This window comes from Orbicella faveolata, unplaced genomic scaffold (assembly GCF_042242905.1).
Source record: "Orbicella faveolata isolate gen_17 unplaced genomic scaffold, um_ofav_v1 contig_34, whole genome shotgun sequence".
Taxonomy (NCBI): Eukaryota; Metazoa; Cnidaria; class Anthozoa; order Scleractinia; family Merulinidae; genus Orbicella; species Orbicella faveolata.
In genome coordinates, this window is record NW_028301563.1 from 6,773,553 (window position 1) to 6,797,436 (window position 23,884).

The 23,884-nt window shown below is 38.3% G+C and overlaps 2 protein-coding genes and 1 long non-coding RNA gene across 4 annotated transcripts; 2 read left to right on the forward strand and 1 right to left on the reverse strand.

The window, feature by feature from the left end:
- Window positions 1-10: 10 nt before the first annotated feature.
- LOC110063728 (uncharacterized) lies at window positions 11-20,995 on the forward strand. 2 transcript variants are annotated; one of them, XM_020770724.2, is made up of 14 exons: window positions 11-155; window positions 278-395; window positions 2,173-2,356; window positions 3,268-3,379; window positions 3,929-4,133; window positions 4,842-4,901; window positions 5,733-5,835; window positions 6,366-6,494; window positions 7,941-8,080; window positions 9,576-9,667; window positions 10,368-10,469; window positions 18,058-18,107; window positions 18,455-18,575; window positions 19,126-20,995. In XM_020770724.2, the coding sequence occupies exons 1-14, from the start codon at window positions 75-77 to the stop codon at window positions 19,258-19,260; spliced, it is 1,632 nt and encodes a 543-aa protein (XP_020626383.1). In that variant the 5' UTR covers window positions 11-74; the 3' UTR covers window positions 19,261-20,995. The 2 variants fall into 2 exon arrangements, with proteins under 2 accessions (XP_020626383.1, XP_020626391.1); XM_020770732.2 differs by lacking the exon at window positions 18,455-18,575.
- Window positions 10,642-16,904, forward strand: LOC149104444 (uncharacterized). The gene is made up of 2 exons (XR_016201239.1): window positions 10,642-12,089; window positions 14,957-16,904. It is a non-coding gene; the product is annotated as an uncharacterized LOC149104444 (long non-coding RNA).
- On the reverse strand, window positions 20,815-22,031 carry LOC110063616 (melatonin receptor type 1B-like). The gene has a single exon (XM_020770607.2). The coding sequence runs from the start codon at window positions 22,026-22,028 to the stop codon at window positions 20,985-20,987; it is 1,044 nt and encodes a 347-aa protein (XP_020626266.1). The 5' UTR covers window positions 22,029-22,031; the 3' UTR covers window positions 20,815-20,984.
- Window positions 22,032-23,884: the final 1,853 nt, after the last annotated feature.

Here is a 23,884-nt window from a genome sequence, read left to right on the forward strand (position 1 = left end):
CTACTGGAATATTGTCAGGAGAACTTGCATGACCTTTAAAAGTATTAATTTCCGGGGAAAACATCAAGAAAGCGATGTCTGATGAGGAACATCGTCCACTACGGCGGAGTGAATCCACATTGACCACATCGGAAAGAATAGATTTCCAACTTGAGGTGTAGTATATTGACTAAAATCACCTTAAATAATATTTCTTGATCTTCATTTCGTTCGATAATACCTTATGCGTACCTTGTGTCGTGAACATCGAGGTCTTCTTTGTAATGTTGACCTTTAGCCAACATCTGTGTTTTCAACCAAATGGGGCCTTGTTCTGTCATGTCTTGGATGCGTTGTTGGAACTGGGAACATCTGGAGATTTCCTCGAATAGTGGCAAACAACAGCGGAGATAAAGGTAAAAATGATCACTTTTTAGTATAAAGCTAAGTTGCATAATATGCTTAACATACTTTCGTCAGTTCGGCTAGTCTGCACTGTACACGGGATCTCGGTATTATTTATTAAAGCTGCTAATGGGCTCTTTCACGTTCTGCCCGTTCGGAGATAATTTTACAGTCTTACGAAGCTCGCACCACCCGAGGAGATACGAGGCAGCTGTTCTTTGTTTACCTGCCGGGGTGGGGTGCGGGCGTAGTGAGTGGTGCGATTTAGAAACGGGGTGAATTCGAAGAAACACGTTGATACAAATATGGAAACTTCTCTACCTTGCCACGAATTATCATGCACAGTGGCTTTAATACAAATGTGCTGAAGAGAATATGGAATAGACTCATTTTGGTCGGACTAGTTCAGCTGAAAGAAGATAAGACTACTTAAAATCCACCAAATATTTTCGCTCGCGTACGCTTGGCCTAAGCACGTCACGTGACCAAATATTCCCGAGCCAAAACTGGGGAATATCTGAGAATATTCCCCAATTTTCAAAACTGTACGTGTTGCGAAAAAGATTTGAAGGATAATAAACACAATAGCCTCCATTTGGCGTCAAAATATATGCTCCGGATATTTGTACTTGGACATTATCTGTTCCTTGAAGCTCACAGTTTTCCTTGAGCTATGCTCTTGGAAAACTGTTCACTTCTTGGAACAGATAATGTCCGTGGACTAATATCCTAGCACATTTTTGTGCCAAATGGGGGCTATTGTTTACATAGCCTGGGGGTGTGTGTGGGGGGGGGGGGGGGGGAGGTGGGGTGGGGGTTGAAGTTTGGGGAAAGGGTGAAATTTGCCTACAAAATCTGACAGGACTGTTGATTGCTTTTAGGGGGTAAAATTTGACAAACTGTACTGGTTACATATCAGTCTGCAGAGTTGGACAAAAAGTAATTGTCAGTTAATTTGTTGCCTTCAAATTGGCACCCCTTAAGGGTGAAAATAAATTTGAATCATGCCCACAAAACATGGTTCTGACACCTTTTTGGTTTCTTTTCAACAGTTCAACAAGCACTCCTGCAGGCTTTTAGCCAGATGGGTGTCCAGGCATCCTGGGGAAGGCCACTTTTTGAAGAAAATTGTTTTATTTTTTCCTAGGTTACCTTAGAAAGTTGTTCATTTGAGCAGGCCCTATAGCACACTTTTGATGCCCACTTTTCAAATCCTGGCTAAAAGCCTGCACCCCTGTCTTGTATATCAGGCACTTGAATTTTAAAATATCATCAAGACATGTCTGGATTTTTATATATGTCATATATGAGGGGTCATTATAACATAGTACAGTCAAACCTCGATTATCTGGATTCCTCGAGTATCTGGACTTTTTCTCTAGTCCCAGTTTTGTCATGAATATTTATTAGTCACAATCAAGATCTGTAGCAATATTCTTTTAAAAACTATAACATTGAAATGTGCAGTCAAAAGCGAGTTTGTTTTGCTTTTAAAGAGCAAAAGCAGTGCTCACACATGTAACTAATGAAGAACACTCGAATGAATTCTGATTGGCTCAGAGTTGAGTGGTTCAAGATGTACAGTAGATCATATTTTTTACCAAACGATTTTTAAAAGTGTTGTTTCACGATTAAATGTTGCTTTATTTAAACAGTTTTATTCTTCATTAATATTCATATTTTTGATTATCCGGACCCTCGATTATCTGGGCTACCGATACTTTGTCTAGTCCTAATGAGTCAGGATGATCGAGGTTTGACTGTAATGCATTGTTGCTGTTGATCCAGGTGGACTTCAGTTTTTATTGGTGTGGATTTTATTCCTTGGACTGTGGTCATTACCAGTGATTCTCATTGAGTATTCTGTTGGTCGCTTTACAAGAAAGGCTCCAGTGAAATCATTCCGACTACTGCTGGGACCCTGGTCATTATGGTGTGGTGGGTGGATGGTAACCGTTGTTATTTTTATCGCGTAAGTGCTTGTATATGCATGTCATTCTACATTGTAAATAATCGGTGATGGATGGCATTCAAAATGGCACACTGGAATTATCAGGTGTTTCTCTTAACTTGTGATGACTATTTTACGATGCATACCGTAAATCCTCGATTTAGTGCCCCGCATCCAATAAGCGCCAGCATCCAATAAGTGCCCCGCATCCAATAAGTGCTCAGCTTTTTTTGTTCATAAACAGCTTATGCTGTTGTTTACACACAGATGAGGCATTAAAAACTGATCGTGGCAGGCCATGATTTGGGAAAAATTGAATAAGTGCCCTTGCCCCCCTCGATTAAGTGCCCCCTCTAATGAGCATCTCCCCGTCTTCCACTAAATTTGAAATAAGCGCCCCGGGTGCTAATTCAAGGATTTACGGTACACACTTAGACACGTTACTGCATTTAGAAATAAATGTAAATGTAAAACCGATCTGCTAGAAGCATTAGGCTAATCTAGACGGATGAGTTACATCTTGTTATGTAAACTGATAGCAGGCACTGAAAATAATACTTGTAATAAACTCAGTAGAAATGCAGAGTGAGCTTTCTTTTGCTTTTAATGTAATAATGATGCAAGCAAAGATAATGTACACAATGATGATTCTTAAACATTAAAACTTTTTTTTTTTAAAGAAGTAGAAAACTTCTTGGTGTTTCAGATAATCTGTTGTTTTAGTGGAAATTCCTCAACCTGGTTGGTTCTCCTATTGTTGTCTTTACATTGCCTGTCAGAGCCACAATTATTGAAAAGGAGTGCTTCCTAGAAAGTGGCACTAATGAAATTAAATTGTGAGCAGAAGTTTAATTGATACATTTAAATGATTATCAAATTTACTAATAATATTAAATTTTTATTTACTATACCTGTTCTTTGATTGTTTTTAGGTCATACTATTCTGTTGTGGTTGGGTGGTGTTTCTATTATCTCTTTCACTCCATTTTTTATCATCTGCCCAAATCAACGGAAGAAAGCTCTTCAATTTGGAATGAACTACAGGTGATGTACAGTAAAATAAGTCCCAGTTCAGACGTTGTGCTTCTGCCATGCTGAACTAAATTCAGGAATTAAGTTCAACAAAAGCATGGCAGGAGCACAGTGTCTGAATCAATTTTTGAATTAAGTTGGGGAGGCATGTATTTTTTGGCAAGATTGCATTCCCAGGGGGAGTTGGGAGGAGAATTGTTACGTGGCATCAGTAAATCCTGAATTTGGTTTGACTCTGGCATGGCGGCTGAATCAGAGTTGTTTTCCTGCCAGGCTACAGTCGAACCAAATTACAATTACTCTAACTTTGGCACGGCAGAAGCGCAACATCTGAACTGGGCACTCAAACCGTGAACACTCAAGAATGACTAATGGACAATTCACAGACACTTTAATAAACCTGCTTGTTTCTTTAATTAGTTGTTTAATTTATTTTGCTTTTCTCAATATTTTGCATGGCACAGTTCTTTTTACCATTTTTTTTTTCATTATTTCATAGAAATAGCGCAATGAAAGTAATAAATATTATTATTATTATTATTATTATTATTTTCATTACAGAGTCATGATTGGCTTCCCATTGTCCTCCTGTTTTTAAGTCTGTTGCTGGCTGGTTTCTCAGTGACAAGAGCAGTGACTTCCATTGAACGAGTGAACAACGTCATGATGCCGCTGTTGCTTCTTGTATTATTAGTGTCTTTTTATTGGTCCCTGACCTTGAAATATGCATCACATGGAATCACTTATCTATTTACACCTGACTGGGGTTAGTTACAACATTACTCAGGCAGTGGTTTGTTAACTGTGCAGAAAAGCTCTTGGGGTGGGCTGACTGTGCTAAGAAATTCTTGGGAGGGCAGGCTGCATGTGGGGAGAGAGTAAATAAAACCTTGGGAGGGACCCTCTGTAAAAATAGAGAAACCTGTGTGTTAGTTTGAATGGGTATTTTAATTGCTCTTCAGTAGTCATTGATGTGTTCCCTTGGCGGATTAATGCAGCTGACATCCCCTTCCACTTGCAAAAAGGTCAGCTGGCATATATCACAAAGGCATTTGTGCAATCAAGTTAAAAATGGCAGGACAAGTACAAAAAATGCTGATGTAACTAATAAGACGACAGTAACATTAACTTTCAGTCTGGTACAGGAATTAAGTGTTGAAATATTTCCTATGTATATAGGGTTTGCATAACTTTCGAGAATTCTCTTAACCCCCCAAGGGTTTGGATGAGACTATGTAAACACTGAAAAAGTTGTCTATTGCATTTATAAAATATTCTCAAGAATATACGTACGCGCGAATCTAAAACGTTACAGTTATGTTCACATAATTACTCTCATCTAAACACACCTATCAACCATTGGGAGCGCAAGTAGCATCTCAGTCATTTTATAATTCCAGATGATGACCGTGATTTAGGGTACGTTGCAATTGTCTCACGTGACGATTTTGTTTCGTTGCCTTTTTTCCATCAGCTGAATTGGAAAACCTTCGACTGTGGGTGGATGCTGCTTCTCAAAACGCTTGGGACACTGGTAAGAATAGAATGATATATACAGTGTATTATTCACTGATCGAACGTTTTCTGACGCGGTCTGAAGTCTAATGTGTAACACAATCGATTAAAGGAGCTCGGTCGCGGTATTTTGAGTTATGTTAGCCACTTAAAAAATGACCTTTAAATTGAAGGAACCTGAAAATAGTAGTTTAACAAGATAGAAGAACACCAAAGAGATAATAATAAAACATAAAGGAACAAGGGTGGTTAAGAATGGAGAAGATTAACACGGATTACAAACGATGAATTTGAAAAATTTAGGCGAAACTTTTTGGGACGCGCGAACCGTGACTTGGCTTCTTTAACGTCTCATTGGAAACATGAAATAAAGTTTACTTTTATTAATATAGGATAGGTCAGTGTAAGACATGAAAAAGACAACTACTTCATTGGCAAATTTTAATTTTTCGGGCTTTGTCATTTATTTCCGGCAAAAGAATTAGGCTTCTATACAGGAAACAATATATGAAAAAATGTTTTAAAACAAATTCACGCAAAATAGTCAGTACCCCTTTTTTCGCGATACAATGCCCTGCTCAGGGCTTGAAACTAGACCGCTCGACCCAGTCCAGCCGGCTAACAAAGGTCACACGCCTTTCACTTTGTGTACAGTAATAGACTCAAATCGTCGAAAAATTAAGAACTTTCAACCTCAAGTAAAAATTATGCATTATGTTTAAAATAGTGTAATTCAAATGGTGGCTTGGTGTGAAATGACCGCAAATGTTTTCTCTGTGTCGAATTATATCTAGATATATATATATTTTTTATCTTCCTATTTGAAAACCTTTCTTCACATTTGTAATAGGCGCTGGATCAGGGTTGCTTTTGACGTACGCAACTTACATGTCACGACGAAATAGTGTTGTCAAGCTAGGAATTCTTCTTCCAGTTTGTAATAATTTAATCAGGTGAACACAACTTAGTTCCTTTACTATGTGTGCTGTTTACAGACTAGGCAGTGCATGTTGTGTGTAGAACTCATTTCCGATTTGACTTAAGCCTCTTTATCAAAGCGAGGCCTGGTGCACAACCATTCATATGAAAATGAGTTTAATTTGCATGCGAATAAAATCTCATTTTCATGTGAAAGGGTGGGCACGAAGACTCGCTTTGAGAAAGAGGCTTAAGGTAATTCGGAAATGGCTTGTTGGCGTGAAATGTTGGTTGTAATGGAAGTGACGTTTTACGATAGATTTGTTACTTTAATGGACTACTGCACGAGTCGCAAACAACTTGAATAAAGTTATGCTGATTTTAGTTGTTTTTGGTCATTTTTCAGTACTTGGAACCATTTTTTTTTTAAAAGCTGACGTTAAAGTAAATACCACGCTTCCAAAGTCAATAAACGACAGAATGTGAAGTAAATAAGTTTCTTGTCGCCAATTATCCGGTACTTTCTTAATGTTGTGTATTTGCTTTCGCTGTTTTCTTTCACCAGCTTGCTGAGCGCCATAACCCTCTACTCAACGGTCTTTTCAACCAAGGTGGAAGAAGGTGTCAACCAAACAGAAATCGCGCGGCTGTTAAGAGAGGATGGCTATGCCAACACTGGATTGACATTTCGTTGGTAGGTTTCAGTAAGAAACGATCAAGGCTCGATCTCCGCCGCTCTCTCCTGTCTGGTCTACGTTCCTATCCGAGAAGACACTTCGGGGAGGATCGCGGGCTCCTTTCCAGAACAACGGCTGATAATCGAGCCTATGATCTAGAACAAGGCTAATCAAGTCAAATTTATTGATCTAATTCAACTCGCTAGTAAACAGATTACAGTATGGCCGGATAGATCATCACTTTAATACTGAGTAAAGAACAGATGAGAGGTGAGACGAGAGCTAACGAGAATTCAATCGCCTCTCGCCTTCGTTTAATTTGATTGCGCACCGAGGATAGTTGAGAAAAATTGAACTAAACAGTCGTTCAACTTTCATCAACCAACTTTCTCGTGTACTCTCGAACTTTAATCTTAGGCGACAAGACCGAAAAGAAGTATGGGTAGAAGTAAAAAGCTGCTACATTCGGTGAATACTCGTGAGGTCTAGCGACACGGCAAACGTGATTTTGTACGTGGTCTCTTCCTTCAGATAGTAAATGGAAATAGGACGCTTTTAGTCACATTCGATTTCGCAAGAATTTTCAAACTCAAAGCTTATTCTTTGGTTTCTGTACTTTGGACAACAACTAGTGCCAAGCTTAGGAGAAAACTGGTTACGAATTAGGCCTCGCTTGATTTAGTGTTAAGTCTGATTGGTCGAGAAGAGAGTAGTTTTCCTCTAATTAGCTAGAGCATGTCACACGAGGTTTCACACGATTACTTTCGAGGACTGCTCACTATGAGGGTCCGTCCACACTACGCCGGAAGAATTAGAAAACGGAGGTTTCACTCTGAAAACGCATCAAATGTTTTCCGTCCACACTGCGCCAGAGGAATTTGAAAACGGAGGTTTCACTCTGAAAACGCATCAAATGTTTTCCGTCCACACTGCGCCAGAGGAATTTGAAAACGGAGGTTTCATTCTGAAAACGCATCAAATGTTTTCCGTCCACACTGCGCCAGAGGAATTTGAAAACGGAGGTTTCACTCTGAAAACGCATCAAATGTTTTCCGTCCACACTGCGCCAGAGGAATTTGAAAACGGAGGTTTCCCTCTGAAAACGCATCAAATGTTTTCCGTCCACACAACGCCGGAGTAATTGAAAAACGTAACAATCACTGTTCTTTTTGGATTTGTGTTTGAGGAAAACTCGGGCAGGGAAATCGTGACGCCATCATTTTCGAAACGTTCCGTTTTCCAATTTTTTTTTTTCCGTCCACGCGTTAACGAAAAGCCGGCGTTTTCAAATTCCTCCGATTTGAAGAGCGTTTTCGTGACGGATTTGTGTGGACAGTAGGCCTAACCTTAGAAATACATGTAACTAAAGCTGTGTTTTCAAATTACTACGGAGTAGTGTGGACGGGGCCTGAAAGTCGTTTCACACTGAAGCAGTATGCATTTTTTGTTTTGTTTTTTGTTAGGATGCCCGTTCTCTATGAGCGGTTGGGAATCCCCGGCCGAGTTCTGTCGTCGTTATTTTTCCTTTGTTTGTCTCTGGGTGGTGTAAGCTCACTCGTAGCTATGATAGAGCTACCGGTGCATACGCTGGAAGAAATGCGAGGTGTGTTGGTCTGTGTTATTCTCTAAAAGCCGACACACACTGGGGGACATGCTGCGGGAACGTGAAGCGGGGACAGCGCCGTTCATGTGTACGCATGCGCATAGCACACATGCTGCAGGCACAGTACTCAAGCTGGTGCGAACAAAGCGGATATTGGTTCATTTCTGCGGTAGCAGGGACAGAGGGTCTGGAAGGGGGGTCCTGATCCCGCATTCCCGCTCATTTTTCACGAGAATCCCGCATCCCGCACGTTCTTCATCAGTATTCCGAATCCGGTTTTTTTCTTTCCCAGAAAAATACATTAAAAAGTCTAATTTCTACAAAAGCTAATAAATGTAAGATGTAGGTTGGCCCTTTCGATTGATATTTTGAATTTACGCGTCAGTATGATGAAAGAGCACGATATGACAACGTGATCTGTCGCCGCGATGGTTTTCGGACGTCTGGGTTGTCATCTGTAAGAGTTTGAATAACTGTTAGGCAAGCTGTTCAAAAATCCCCTCGAGATTACAATAAATATGAACCTGTGAAGAGACTGAAGAGCTTGAGCAATTGAGTCAATTGAGCATCGAGTAAATAGCTGGTATGCTATGACACCACGTGCACTTTTCTGTCATCTGGTTGAAACAAAATACTCTCTGACAGTTTCAATTAGTTAACTATTAAGACCTATTAACCAGAACTCTATAGGGTCTGTATACAGTAGTTTGGTTTGAAAGGAGACACCACTTAGCGCTCGCCTGGTTGATTCGTTTTGGCCGCTAGAACCAAAGAACGTTTATTTGGGTCGCGACGATTTCCCGAATTCCCGACAGACAGACAAAAAAAAAATCCCGCATCCCGTACCCAAATTTTGGCGAGTCCCGCTTCCCGGGGAGCAGTCAAATCCCGGATCCCGTCAATATATTTATCGTTTTCCCGATTCTCGCACCGTATTTTGGTCAAATCCCGAATCCCGAAAATACCCGTTCAGACCCTCGGGACAGTTTGCAAGAGCAGTGCACTCGATGAGATACTGATCATGCAGGTCATTTTTCTCCCCCTCTTCCTGACGCACGGATTTAAACCAGCTTAATTTCATGCAACATGTTGCGGAGACAAAATTTTGTCGCTACAACGTATGTGCCTGCTTCATGTTCCCTCGCCACATGTCCCCTAGTATAGTGTGCGCCGAGTCAAGGCTGGTTTTCATTAGCGCACAATCATAAGCAACACAAAGGAGACACAGTAAGATGTTGCTAACTAGAACCTTTTGTGACGAAAATTTCCTTTCAGAAGAAGTTACATGACAGCTCCTTATTTCGTCTGCGCGTATTTTGCTTATGCTTATGCGCTTTCGAAAGCCGGCTGCTTTAACAGCTACAACTAAATGTACACGTTTGTTTGGTAGGGCAAGAATGCACATATCTAGGATTTGGTCAGGACCGAATATCTGACTTTTCACGGATATTTGTTTGCAGAATAAATGTTTACTTTCTGTCTTCGTTCTTTTCAGTTCCTCGAAAGTTTGGCCTCCCTCTAGTGGTTGTTGTGTTGTTCTGTCTTGGTATACCATCAGCGCTGGATTTGAACATTCTAGTCAATCAGGTCAGAAGTTCTGTAATATTAATATTATAATTCCTCTTTTATTACAGTGAGTAACGAGGACAGCTTTGGTCCTGACAGGTAGCCGGGAATTCCGCGTGTTTCCGTATTATTGATAACCCCACGGGCAACCTACCCATGGCAGGGAGAGGGTTTTCGTTTTGTTGTATTCATTTTTAGTGTATATATTAACTGTGTGTTGAGTGTAGGAGGGGGTTAGATCGCAATTAGGACGCTAGTTCTGTTTCTTTCCCCCTTCACATCCCGTACTATTTTGAATTTATTTGCCTATTTGAAGTTAGTTGTTTGTCCATTTGAATTTATTTGTTCTTGTATTTTGCTGATGAACTCATTAACTTAACTAAACTACACTAATAAGAGATGCATGGGAAGATAATATACAAGAAATATTAACTACTTATTAACCGAGAGTGAGGTCTCTACGGGAAAATCTCAAACCTAGACCTTACCGTATTGACCGAGCGTTAGCGACGTCAAATCGGCAAGGCCAAGGTTTGAGATTCTCGCGTTAAAACCTAACGTTCGAGGTTAATATGTTGTTCATTATATGGCTATTTGCTTTGGTTTTGCAGGCCCGTAATCGGCCCGTAGGCATTGCGGGATAATAATGCTCTACAGTTGGCCAATCAGAGCGCGCGTTATATCGGCTACAAACACAAACCATATAATTTCTTTTTCGTAGGACTTTGTGTGGGCTTTTGGTCAAGTCCTTGCTGGGGTAGTTTTAATATCTTTACCAATTCGTTATGGAGCGTCAAAATTCCGTGATGAGTTAGTAAATCAGGTATGTTGTTAGAAGTTGTCCCGTATGTATTTGTGTCATTTATCCTCAGCAGTTTCGTTCGTCTTCTTGCCGTCAGTCCAAAACCCAAATGTTTGGTCGAGAAGACGGCAACATTTTAGCTCGCATTTTCGCATGCTCGTACCATTTCTGATTGGACAATAAGAATTAGAAACTCTTTGAGTATACTTCGGAAAGTTTTCGGGTTTACTTCGGCAACTCTTCGGGTATCCTTACTCAAACAGTTTACAACTGAATGGCTCATTCTTTTGCAGTGGATTGTGTACTTTATCGCGTTTGAATGAAAAGATCGCTAACATTCACTGGAAAAGTTGAAAATTTACATGGACATGTCAATTTTAATTTACAGCATGTAAATATTGATTTACATTCTTTGTAAATTACAATTTACATGTTAGGGTTTTGTAAAATAAATTTACAGGAAATTTACAGCTTTTTGTACCGCATGTAAATGTTCTGTAAATAGTGATTTACATTGTCTTTGTCGACAATGATCATTTGAAGAACATGTAAAAACCTGTAAAATATTTTACGCACTTTTACAGTATCAGCCTTTGTAAAAAACATGTAAATTGCTTTGCTAAACCATGTAAGAAACGTGTAAATAATTCAAGCGAATGCTGTAAAAAGTCTGGAAATGTTATGTTTGTAACCCTGTAAAAAGCATGTAAATGAAAAAAGGGGGCCTGTAAGAAACATGTAAAAAACATGTAAATGAAAAAAGGGGGCCTGTAAGAAACATGTAAAAACCATGTAAATGAAAAAAGGCGGCCTGTAAGAAACATTTAAAAACCATGTAAATGAAAAAAGGGGGCCTGTAAGAAACATGTAAAAACCATGTACATGAAAAAAGGCGGCCTGTAAGAAACATTTAAAAACCATGTAAATGAAAAAAGGGGGCCTGTAAGAAACATATAAAAACCATGTAAATGAAAAAAAGGGGGCCTGTAAGAAACATGTAAAAACAATGTAAATGAAAGAAAGGGAGCCTGTAAGAAACATGTAAAAACCATGTAAATGGAAAACCTAGAAGTTGCACGGGTGCAGTGGGGGGGCTGTAAATAGCCTGTTAAAAACATGTAAATTAAAAAGGGGGACCTTGCAATTTAAATGAGATAATGGGGGCTTTTCGAAAAACTGTTAAGACCACGTTAATGTAAAGTGGAGACTCTTAGAAAAAAAGATCTAAATTTAAGAGAAGGCCTGCCTAAACCCTGCAAAAACCATGTAACCGAAAAGTGGGCTTTTTTTCGGTACCCAAAATGACATTTTGTTTTTTTGTTTGTTTGTTTTTTGGTGATTTCTACCGTTTTGTGCTTTCATTGCCATCACTGTTATCCCAGTCCCTTTATAAGAGCATACCAGCCTTGTGAGTGCCCGATCACCAACAAACAGGAATCAGCGGTCTTCATGTTAGGTACCAGGTCCTCTCGGTTCTCCCGCCATGTTTGGCAGTTCGTCGGAACTTGAATCGAACTCGAGCTCTGTTTTAGCGGGCCAAAATCCACTCTACCTTCGCTTCGTCATTATGCACGGTTTCAAGGCAAAGTTTTCCGTTACGCAGAAGCTGAAGATAGCGATTACAGGCAACAACAACAACAGGTAAGCAAGTTTTGCATAAATTGAACGAGTAGAGTAAAGTAACGTCAAGATACGTATACATTTCGTTTTGCCTTTGGTTGTGAATGTGTCATTATCAAGGAGAAGTTACATTGCTTGTGGAATCGACTTTGTTGAGGTTTACCTGCTGTGCATAAAGGGTTTTATTATCTGTTATTATCTGTTCTCGATAACCGAGTAAGAGCATGCGACATTTGTTATTGGCTTATATGCACCTTATGATTCCTTCTGATGCATGCTCTTGTAAGGTTATGTTGCCCTCTGATGTGAATGCTAGTAAGCTAAAATGTAATGTGCCATCTTCAGCAGAGAAATTTCTCTTATGCTAGTGTAAGTATTCTGAAGTTACTCAAGTGTCTACAGTTGTACCTACATGCAAGTTACAATATGCTACACAACTGTTCATGGACATTGCACCCACTGGTGCTGGTAGTAAGTTAAATGTTGTGAAATTTTCTTTCACAAAAAAAACACTACGATACTTTATAAAGAGGTATACATGTACCTCAAACTGTCATGAAAACTACACAGGACTTGAAAAAAAAAAAGGAAGAGTAACTTGCCCAGGCAGGAAAATCTACTTGTCTTGGACGACACAGTATAGTCAATCGATTATTTCATAACAATCAATAGGAATTAGTCATTGATATCAGAAATCAATAAAAGGATTCGTCATGAGTAATCGATTGTGATCAAATTTTCAATAAACATTATCAATTTTGCTGATACTAGCGTATCTTCTAAGCAATATTTAATAGGGAAGAAATGAACAAAAGATATAAAGTGAAATATGAAATCATGAATACAATTGCATAAAAACATAACATTGTATCTTGTAAAAAGAATATTTTGCTGGCATACATGTATCGGGGACTATGTTTTGGGGATCTTTGGTAGTGCCTTTGAAATCTACATAAAAAAGTTACAATCAAACATTGTGTTGAGGGACACAATTTTTCTACAGTTTATGTGAACTAACAAAGAGAGGCCAACTTTCAATTGATTCTCTAATGACTGATAAATTTGGTAAAATCAAATTGATAACTTGAAACTTCTCTAGCATGTGAGTATGAATTTCTTTCAATTGATTGATAGCACTGATAACACTTACATTAATTTCAATTTATTGATTTATATCAATTTATGGATCAATTTCAATCGATTGCCATACCCTGGGATGACCAGACAGCATTTTAGAGACCTGTTACAGCTGTACATTTTACTTGTACGAAATTGGGCTCTTAGCAAATACATGCAGGTTTCATGTGTCATGCATCTGTTCATTCATCTGTAGCAGGGCAGGAAAAAAAATTATAAGTCACTTGCCCAGTGGGCCAGTCAATTTCAGTTTTCACTTGCCCCCATTTAAATATTAGGTAGTTGCCAGTGTGGTGGCCAGTAAGGAAATCAGAGGACAAATGCGAATGAGGTACGCTCGGATTCCTAACTAATTCTTGCTTTCAACCTAATAATTAACTAATCTTTAGGTCTTAAGTTTTGAAATGGAATGACTGGAAATTATCATTTATCAAGCTGGCATTTTTAGTCAGACTCACAAGACTACTGAGGCTACATTGTAATTTCACTTGCCCACCGGGCCACTGAACTTCTATTTTCGTTTGCCCAAGAGCAAAATTTACCTGGCTGAGGAAATCAGACCTGGTTTTTTCCTGCCCTGAGTAGATCACAGATAACACCAAAATGTGGTAAAAACAAAAAATATTCACATAAGCCATTACCAGAGTGTGTCACAGAATCTGTGAATTTTTCAGGTGTGTGTCACTGATGTTCTTACCACATTTTGATGTCTTCTGTGATCTATTACTGAACAGATGCGCGACAGTGTAGAATCGATCTGCTTTGTAATACATAACAAAGAAACAAAAACAAACATTTATGACATCAGCTGTACCTTTGTCCACCAATAGAGCATAAGTGCGTGTAAGAAACAATCAAATTGTGCCTGCAAATAACTTGACTTATTATTTAAACATTGTTTGATAGGAGTTTGATTTATTGTGCATGAATATTACAATGTAGAAGATAGTGAACATTGAATATTTACTGCCACACATTTTGAGTTTAGTTCTTCTACATCCTCTGACATTCAGTGCCTTCCAATCAGAGATGCAAAGTTTTTGTCACACAATAGCTACAGATGTAGATGTAAGATCTGTTTGATTGATGAATATTCAGGGCTCAAAATAATGGCCGGTCAACGGGCAATGTCTGGCCAGAATGGTCACTTGACTGGCCAAAAACTTCACTTGCCGGTCATGTTGACCAGTCATGTCATGCTGAGACGGTCATGTTGTGCATTCTTGAATAAACAATCAAATCTCCAACTGTAAATCTGAGAGTTTTTAATCTCTTTTTTATTATGACCTCTAATGAAAACATACACCAATGCATACATGTATCTGTTCGAATGGCTAAAGACCATTTGCTTGCTGTTTGTCATGCGTTCAAGATCGATGGGAATGCCATTCGAGTGACTGGGGTTAAATCCGTTCGGAAAAATATTAAGCCAATTTTTAAACGGTCTAGCAGTGACTGGAACAAACAAACTATATTCGTGGGTTTAATTTGGCTCACATTACATGTACTTGATTTTTGCATAAATATCCTGACCGGTCAGAAACAAGACGTGACCGAGCTAAAATTACTTTGGCCAGTCAACATGACCGGCTACAGTCCGATTTCAAAGGTCACAATATAAATTGGAATGATAACAAACAAAATAATAACTCCAATGTAAAATTCACTGATTGATATCATACACAAAATTTGCTGATTCATACTCAGACATAACTTATCTTATTTAACAAAATGTTTTATGTTACTTGTAGGATGAAGTAAAATTGAGAGCGGTCAGTACATGCATACTCCTTGGCATTGATGCTTGATCAGGAAAAAATCAGCCAGTGAGAAGTCTACAGTACTTTTGACTCTATAAGGGGTCCAAGGCCCATTTCTTGAAGGCCCTGGAAACTTTTCGGGCCCAGAAAGCCACTTTTAATTGAGCTGTGTCTAAAAACTAAGAGTTGTATATGCCTGAAACTTCTTGTGTGAAGGAAACCTCTGTTCATATTGAGAATAAGCGATTAAAACAGCTCTGTAAGCATAAGATTTCAGATTTTGGTAAGGCTTTCTGGGTGCGAAAACTTTTTGGGACCTTCAAGAAATGGGCCCCTGGTGCATTACAGTCTAACATGGTGACCTTCAACACTTTGATATGCTCTGGCAGCTTTCTGGCATAAATTCAACCACTTTAAACATTTTTTAATGCTTTGAAGTATCACTTACACTGTACCTGTGTTAGTGAATCAGCATGAAATTTAAATATCTTAGATTGCTAGGTTGATACTTATTGTTCAATACAGCAGCTATAAGATTTCATCATAAAAAGCAAAGGCTATGTTTACAAACATGTAGTACCAGAACAATAATTTATTAACTTATGATGTGTTATGGGAACTATGGTACTAGATACGCCTTTCAATTTCAACAGGCCCCTATGAATTTTTTTTTACAGTACAGTTTTTTTTATCACAAAAAGAAAAAGTAAAATTTTGAATATTGTTTACAGTGAATGTTTTGTCAGGGGTCCAAAATGTTTGTACTGTTTGGATTCCGTACAGTTTTGGAAAAAGAAGGAAACTGTGACTTTGTAAACATAGCCTAAAAGATGTCAGAAGCCTTGTTTTATGTTATGCAATGTAGTATTCCTTTGGCATGAATGTTTTTATGATGAATTTAAAATGTCAATCTCTATCTTGTGGTAAAGGTTTTTCCTCCCTATTTTCTGTTATTTCAAAAGAACAATTCACTCTATGAAAAAAGTTGATCAATACTTCACACTTACGTTGCAGTAATTTTCATAATAAGGTAAAGGTAAAGTCTGCATACGAGCCACGTGGCCCAAAGAGGCTGGAGCTTATCCCGCTACCTGTAGCAGGAAGCGACTACGACTATTTCTACTCCTCCTTGATGAGATGCCAGTCCATTGCAGGGTTACCCCACCATTAAATTCGCTGCTACCCACTTATACACCTGGGTGGAGAGGCACTGAGAGTAAAGTGTGTTGCCCAACAACACAACAGAATGTACCAGCCTAGAGCTTGAACCCGAATCACTCGATTAGGAGTTGAGCGCACTACATGTAACTACGAGGCCATCGTGCCTCCCCCATTTTTCATTATAAAGGCTAATTTAATCCTACATTAATTACTTAGTAAGAAAAAACAGTTTATTCATTCATTTTATGACAAAGGTATTATCATTATGTTACATTTGACTTCGTGGATTTAGTATATATTTAAGACAGGTATCCATTCGCAAACAATTTTAATTTAGTAATACACCTAAATTGCAAAATTTTTACTAGTTGTAGCTGACAACAGTATAGTTCTTCATCATTTTATTATTTAGGAATTAAATAGAGCTGAATATGACATGGTTTCGCACAATCTTGAAAAGGTCTTGAATTTTAGTAGTCTTCTTGAAAAGTGCTTGAATTCGGTTAAAGGAGCTCAGTCACGGTATTTTAAAATATTTTGGCCATGCACAAAGTTACATTTAAGTCGTCTTGTTATGGATAGATAGAAAAGAAAACATGTTTTATTTGTTGCAATGTATACATTGTACACCTTATTCATGGCATATAAAAACTATTTGAATTTTACTGAGTTTGTTCTGATTGCAATAAATTTCTGATTCTGTATAAATTTGCATATTTTCTACTATTATGATTAAGGTCAACAGATTTGATTACAATAAAACAGTACATTCCATGCATTTTTCTTCAAGTTATTATTTACAAGTCATTTATCGTACAGGGTTTCTGCCTCCTTTTTCGATTTCCATGTTATTTACAGGCTCCCTTTTTCAATTTACAGGTTATTTGCAGGCTCCCTTTTTCAATTTACAGGTTATTTACAGGCTGCCTTTTTCGATTTCCATGTTATTTACAGGCTCCCTTTTTCCATTTACATGCTATTTACAGACTCCCTTTTTCGATTTTCATGTTATTTACAGGCTCCCTTTTTCGATTTACATGTTATTTACAGGCTCCCCTTTTCCATTTACATGTTATTTACAGGCTCCCTTTTTCGATTTACATGTTATTTACAGGCTCCCTTCTTCGATTTACATGTTGTTTACAGGCTCCCTTTTTCGATTTACATGTTATTTACAGGCTCCCCTTTTCCATTTACATGTTATTTACAGGCTCCCTTTTTCGATTTACATGTTATTTACAGGCTCCCTTCTTCGATTTACATGTTGTTTACAGGCTCCCTTTTTCGATTTACGTGTTATTTACAGGCTCCCTTTTTCGATTTACATGTTCTTTATGGGCTCCTTTTTTGATTTCCATGTTATTTACAGACTCCTTTTTTCGATTTACACGTTACTTACAGGCTCCCTTTTTCAATTTACATGTTATTTACAGGCTCCTGTTTTCATTTTCCATGTTATTTACAGCCTCCCTTTTTTTATTTACATGTTGTTTACAGCCTCCCCTTTTTCATTTACATGTTATTTACAGTATTATGGCACCCTCCCTGTATTAAATTTACATGTTATTTACGGGTTTCCAGGTTGAATCACAAGAAATTTACAGGCTATTTACAGTATTTGCAGGAACAGTTTACATGTTATTTATATGATCTTAGCCCTTTGCTTTGAAACATTTACAGTGTTTTCTTCATCATTTACATGTTTCACTTAAAATATTTACATGTTATTTACATGAAACCTCCAAAACATGTAAAAGGGGAAAAATCATGTAAATTATTCTTTACAGTCTTTTTTTGATTATTTACATGTTAATTACATGTTATTTACATACTCTGTAAATTTTCAACTTTTCCAGTGATTGTTGCTAATCACTGCTAACTGATATGACGGAAACTGATATTTTTTCGTGTAACTGCTTTGTGTCTTTTAGTTTGGATTAGATGACTGGAAACTTCCACGAATTTGGGATTTCCTTGTTAAGTATGCTTACTGTTTTTTTTTTTCTTACTTTACATTTTGTTGATTTATTGTCTTGACTGACTGATATCGATAGCCAACCATCTGTGCCGCTACGAAAGATATTAAGTGTCACGAAATGTATTGGATTATAGCAATATGCCAATGATATTTGAAAACACTGTGAAGGGTATTTTAAATTGAAGTCAAATCTTATTATATGTAAAGCGTTTAAGATGGTGTAGTCATTGTGCAATTTTCGACGGCGTGAAATTTGACAAGAAACGGCCTGCAGTTTTGATGGTGCAGTGTTAAATATTGTTGAACCAAAATGAACCTCATAATTGTAAAATTATCCTGTTTCTTTTCAGCTTTATCGATCCTGTTATAGCAGTCGCGTTATTAGTATCGTTCGTAATTGACACCGTTCAAGATGAATCAAATAAGTGGTATACGTTTGTAAGAGAGTCTTTAATGGCATGTCTTGTCGAGGTAAGCACATGGACATACGATAACAAAACAATTCTGTATCTAGACGAACCTATGTCTCTCTTAGAGCGGTTTTCTATCGAATATCGTAAACTAACACAGAAGTAGCCCCTCTGGCCAATCACAAAAGACATAGACAATCCAATGAACCAATCAAAACTCGAAGTAAAGACATGCAGCTTATGCAAAGCGCGGGAAAACGCGTCCGAACGAAACGCGATTGGTTTCAACCCCTGAGACTTTCAGGACAAACTTCTATATTTGGTGGTGGCTTTCAAAAACTGGAAATTTCTGGGTGGCAAAAGCACTGATGAGCTCCTACATTCTTTGTAAAATTTTGCGTTTTTAAACCCGCGTCACACAAAGAGTATTCAATACATTGCGCTCAAACTCCTTGGAACAGCTAATCGTGCTGTGCCCTTTCAATATTCAGCACTGATGTTTTTGTAGCTCCATTACAAACTGTATCACTTATGCGTATGTGGCAATATTGTAAACAGATTCTCGTGTATAACACGGCAGAGCTTATCTTGTCCTGGTTTGTGTTTTTCAGTGGCTTGTTGTGTTGCTGGTGCTGCTAGTAATGAACGCCTTGTGGATGTGTCGTCGTCGATCTCGAAGAAGAATTCATAGAATTTCAAGTATTCGTGACGCACAGCGTGAAGTTTACAGTAACGAAGAAAGATAGTGATTGTAATAATAACTAGATTATTTTTATCAGAAAGTTACTTATAGCATGGCTTTAGATAACGTATTAGATTTGGATTTTTAATTTATTTGCGTAACTTATAGAAAGAAAGGTCTGTGTTCGAGCCCAGTCCCAGTGGCCCATCAGGCCGGCGCATATCTCCAGAGTCCGTAGCATGAAGCGACTAGGAGTATTTCTACTCCCCCCTGGATGGGGTGTTAGTCCATCGCAGGGTTATCCCCGAGCATTAAGTTCGCCGGTACCCCTTTATACACCTTGGTGGAAAGAGGCACTGTGAGAGTAGTGTCTTTCACAAGAACACAACACAATGTCTCCGGCAAGGGCTCGAAGCCGGCCGGACCGCTCGATCCGGAGTTCAGCGCGCGCCCATGCGGGCACCACTGGGTAACATGGGATTTTATTTTAGTTCAGAATGTTGAAAATAACATGAGCAATACAGTACTGAGATGTATTGAGACGCACTATTTTGAAAAATTATGATATATGATCTAAGAGAAATTTTGACTTCCTTAAACTTGTTACATAAACTACATTTAAGGTGGCCGAACACAGTTTTCAAGAGCCTATGACTAATTCACCATTACTTTTAAGCTATTTATGCTTTGGCGCCCGTTTTTTGCAAGAGTCAAGGTTAACCACAGAAAAGTTTATTCTCGCATTTTGGTTAAGGTGTGTGCTGTTGCCATGGCAACGGGGCTGGTTAAAAACAAGGCTTAAAAAATGTTTTTTGTTTATTTAAAAAGAATCCAGTCGTTAGATTTTTTTCATTTTTTGCCCACTACGAATTGACATTAAATCCCTTCTGTCAACACTGTTCTAATAAAATTTTGACATAGGCGATTTTCGTAATTCGCCGTTAATCGTTTTCACCGCAAGTTCTGTATTATTAAAAATTCCCTATGTCAAAATTCAGATTTTTTGCGATAGATCATTCACGTGGTTTCTGAACTATTTTGTTGCCAAATTTCTTGAAATTCTATTGACTGGATCGTCAGAAATCCGCAAGTTTCTGCAAAAGCAATCGGTCTCAATTTTTCGAGCAACTGCGCATGCGCTGCATTTAACTGGGTTCTTTCGGTAACAAAGAGAAAGCTGAGAATTGCTGGGTTCTTTGCGTCGTTACCTTTTCTAGCATATCTTTGTAATAAAAGACTGAAGCCATCAATAGACTGCGTTCAATAATAGAGAAAAATAGCACAGATAGTGCGAGTGTTGAGTAAAGAAAATGATCGCTCTATTGACGGCATGTTTGTTTTTGCAATCCTTGTGCGCGCGCTCAATTGCATCAGCAAAACCGCGCGCGAAAACTGTGTTCGGCCACCTTAAGCACAACTTACCTTTAACTGCATGTTGGACATCAAAATTGTATTCAAGTTTCATGATGCAGATCCACTCTATACACTACAGAAAATTTCCAAAACAGCTACAAATAACGTACTGTACCGAAGTATTAACAGTTTGGTATAGTGCTTGCACTGTCTTGGCCGCTAGCATAATGTACTTATCAAGATTTTTTCATAACAGGTGCATTAGTTTTCCTAGAAATGTAGTTTTTGTTTGTTATATAGAAATGTGTTAAGTTGGATTTTCAACTAATTTGTGTAACATGCGATTTTCTATTTTATTTTAGTGTAGGAAACGTTTGCACTTGTTACTTCTCAAACTCAATAATAATTCATCAGTTCCCGAGGCATTTTACTTGCTCATTCAGAAAGTCTTTCATTATCTTGGACTGTGTCATTCAATTGAACAAGGTTAAATTCTTTACTTTGAAAGATAATTTGTCTTGCCAGCTCTTCCACAGCGCTGTTCTTAACTTTGCGTCGGACGCTAAGAATGTTACGCAGAATAACCTTGTACTCTCGTCTGAACAGCCTATTTGTGGCGCCATATATGAAGGGGTTGATGGTACTACTCAAATAGGCTAAGAACGCGTATGTAAGGTACGCCTGTCGCGGCAAAGTGTGTTCCCCGCGCGCGGCGTCAATATTATCCATGACAGAGATAGGAAGCCAGCAACATGTGAAGCCGACCATTACTGCTGCTAAAGTCTTGGTCACTTTTGCTTCTTCCACGTTCGCTCTGAGTTGATGATGATTATTTTCATATGAAAAAACTTTATTTGATTTGGATACTGTGTAGAACACTTTGGCGTAGCAGATTGTGATTATGGTTAAGGGCGCTGCGATATAAACGCACTCTATAAAGACAGTATAAGCAATATTGCTTTCAAATGTGTACAAACACATCGCTTTGCCCGGCTGAAACTCAAATCCGCCGTTGTTGAAGAAAAATGGAGGAACAGATCCAACGAGAGCCGCGCACCAAACAGCAGCAATGTACAGCAAAGCTCTTTGTTTTTTGAACAACACCATGTACTTTTCTGGTTTGACAACGCAGAAATATCGACTTACTGCAATTAATCCCATAGTCTGAAGAGAAGCCAGTCCAAATGTCAAGGCTCCGAAACCATGAAATCGACAAAAACGCTCGCCAAATATCCACTGACCGTGGAACAGAGTTACAACTGAAAACGGCATACACCAGGTAGACATGAGAATATCGCTTACACCAAGTGCTATTACAAACATATTGGAAAGTGTACGGAGGGTTTGGTTTCTGTACACGGCGTAACAAGTTAGAAGATTGCTCAAGAGGGCCACGACATTGATAACAGCAAGCAAAACTGTTTCAGTCCAAACAAGAGGCTTGGCTCTCGTGGCAAGCGCGACAGAGAGTATTTCCATCACGCCGACCTTAAACTGATTACGGAACGGAAAATTCGAAGCTATAACATATCAGCTTATGATGTCAGCGGCTGAGTATCACACCATATTCTTTGTCATTCTATAGGATAATTGACAAGTATCTGCGCTATTGTATTGTATTAATAGAACGGGCAGTCAAGGGTTTAAACTGGGATGAACATTTTGCCCGCTAAAAGTTGTAAAAATATTGATCGGAAAGTCAGTGCTGATTAATCACGAAACAGCCTTTAGCTTCGAATATCGTGTGTACGTTCATTACTGAGATACTTTCCGCATTTGATTGAGAAAAAAGTCACGACAGATTGCAGGCACCTGTCGTATCACTTCTTCCAAACGTTACCGTTTCTAAAAGTGATCATTAATTAAATTAACTACTTATCTCCTTTTGCATCATCTCCATAGTGCCAAATAAATAGTCGCCGAAAATGTTGAAAATCATCAACATCGGGTAATTTTAATGATGCTTTACCACTTTCTTAGAACTAAACTTACAGGAAATGTAAGTAAAACAGTAATGTGATTTGTATTGTGAACTGTGGATTGAAAGTAGTCTAATATATACGAACACTGCTATTAGTGCTTACGGTTTAAATTGTTTATATCTGTCTCGGTGGGAAAGCTCTGTACTTTTGCCTCGGGTCATATAATGACGCCATTGGATATCTTATTTAACGAACACCCTTGAACATGTTTCTATGACAACGCCATAAAAATACCCCCCGACGTGTAGCTTTGTAACGGAAATAGTTATATTTTTAACAAGTAAAAACTATAGAGTCACATTATGAATAAAGATTTCTGGGATACGACATCATGTAAGCCAGATTTGTAATCTTCTCAAACTGTTTTTTTGTGTCGTAACTCTATCAACTGCTCTATTAAAAGAGGAACGCATGACTTTGTACAGTTTCTGCTCATTATTTACTGGTAATCCTTACGTCATTAACCTTTATTTTTAATTAGTGCCCGCGCAAACGAACAAAAATGATTTATGAAATATTACTTTTTTCCTAACATGTTTCTCCTCTACACGGAAAGCGTGTCTAAGCTATTTCTTTCTTCTCGGAAGCAATATTTGTTTCCCAAACAAATGTTTTGCGTGGGCGCCCATTAAACAGGATACACATGAAAGGAAATAATATTTGTCAAGCAAAGTTTCCTCTTTTGGAGGGCCTTAATTAAACCTCGAGCGATTATAACAAGTCTTACAAAAAGAGCTGTCTAAGTTTAGGCTCTAAAGGGGAACCGGAGATCAAAACATGAAAGAGCAGTGGTTACTTGCTAATCAGGCCTCTGTGAAGCTAATCTGATATGTTTAGTTATGGAGTAAAATGTCAGGGCAGATTGCTAGTGGGAACAAGGTATGAAACTGCTGGACTTTGCGATAGCCCTGGACTTGTGCTGAATTACAACTAAGTGACTGACATTTCAGTATGATGTTGAAGAGGGAACAAAAGGTGAAGAGGAAAGAACTGACATGTTTTAACTCAACATTGCCCTTTTCAGCCTTTATGATGGTGTTGAATTGTAGATAAACTGAAAAGTTTTTATTGGCCAGCAGCATTTTTAATCCTATAGATAAAGAAAAGACTAACGGTGTTTGATCTGCAATACGACAAAGATCTTTACCATATTTGCCGTTTCTTTTCTTGGCTCCATTTTCTTAAGCACGATTTTTGAAAGTGACGAAGGGTACATTACATGGATGAAGCGCCTTGCGATTACATCACAGATACTGTAAGCCCTATATTACATTTGAGGTTACAGATCTGACGGCTATTCAAAAAGTTTATTAATTTTACGGGAAATGAATGATAGAATTTTCCGCAAGTCTA

What these genes read in the sequence shown, in the direction of transcription:
- LOC110063728 (XM_020770724.2), top strand. Translation starts at nt 75, where the DNA reads ATGTCTGATGAGGAACATCGTCCACTACGGCGGAGTGAATCCACATTG. An exon ending in AAACAACAGCGGAGATAAAG is followed by an intron (nt 396 to 2,172) that starts GTAAAAATGATC and finishes CTGTTGATCCAG; the next exon opens with GTGGACTTCAGTTTTTATTG. An exon ending in TCTATTTACACCTGACTGGG is followed by an intron (nt 4,134 to 4,841) that starts GTTAGTTACAAC and finishes TTTTTCCATCAG; the next exon opens with CTGAATTGGAAAACCTTCGA.
- LOC110063616 (XM_020770607.2), bottom strand. Translation starts at nt 22,028, where the DNA reads ATGGAAATACTCTCTGTCGCGCTTGCCACGAGAGCCAAGCCTCTTGTT.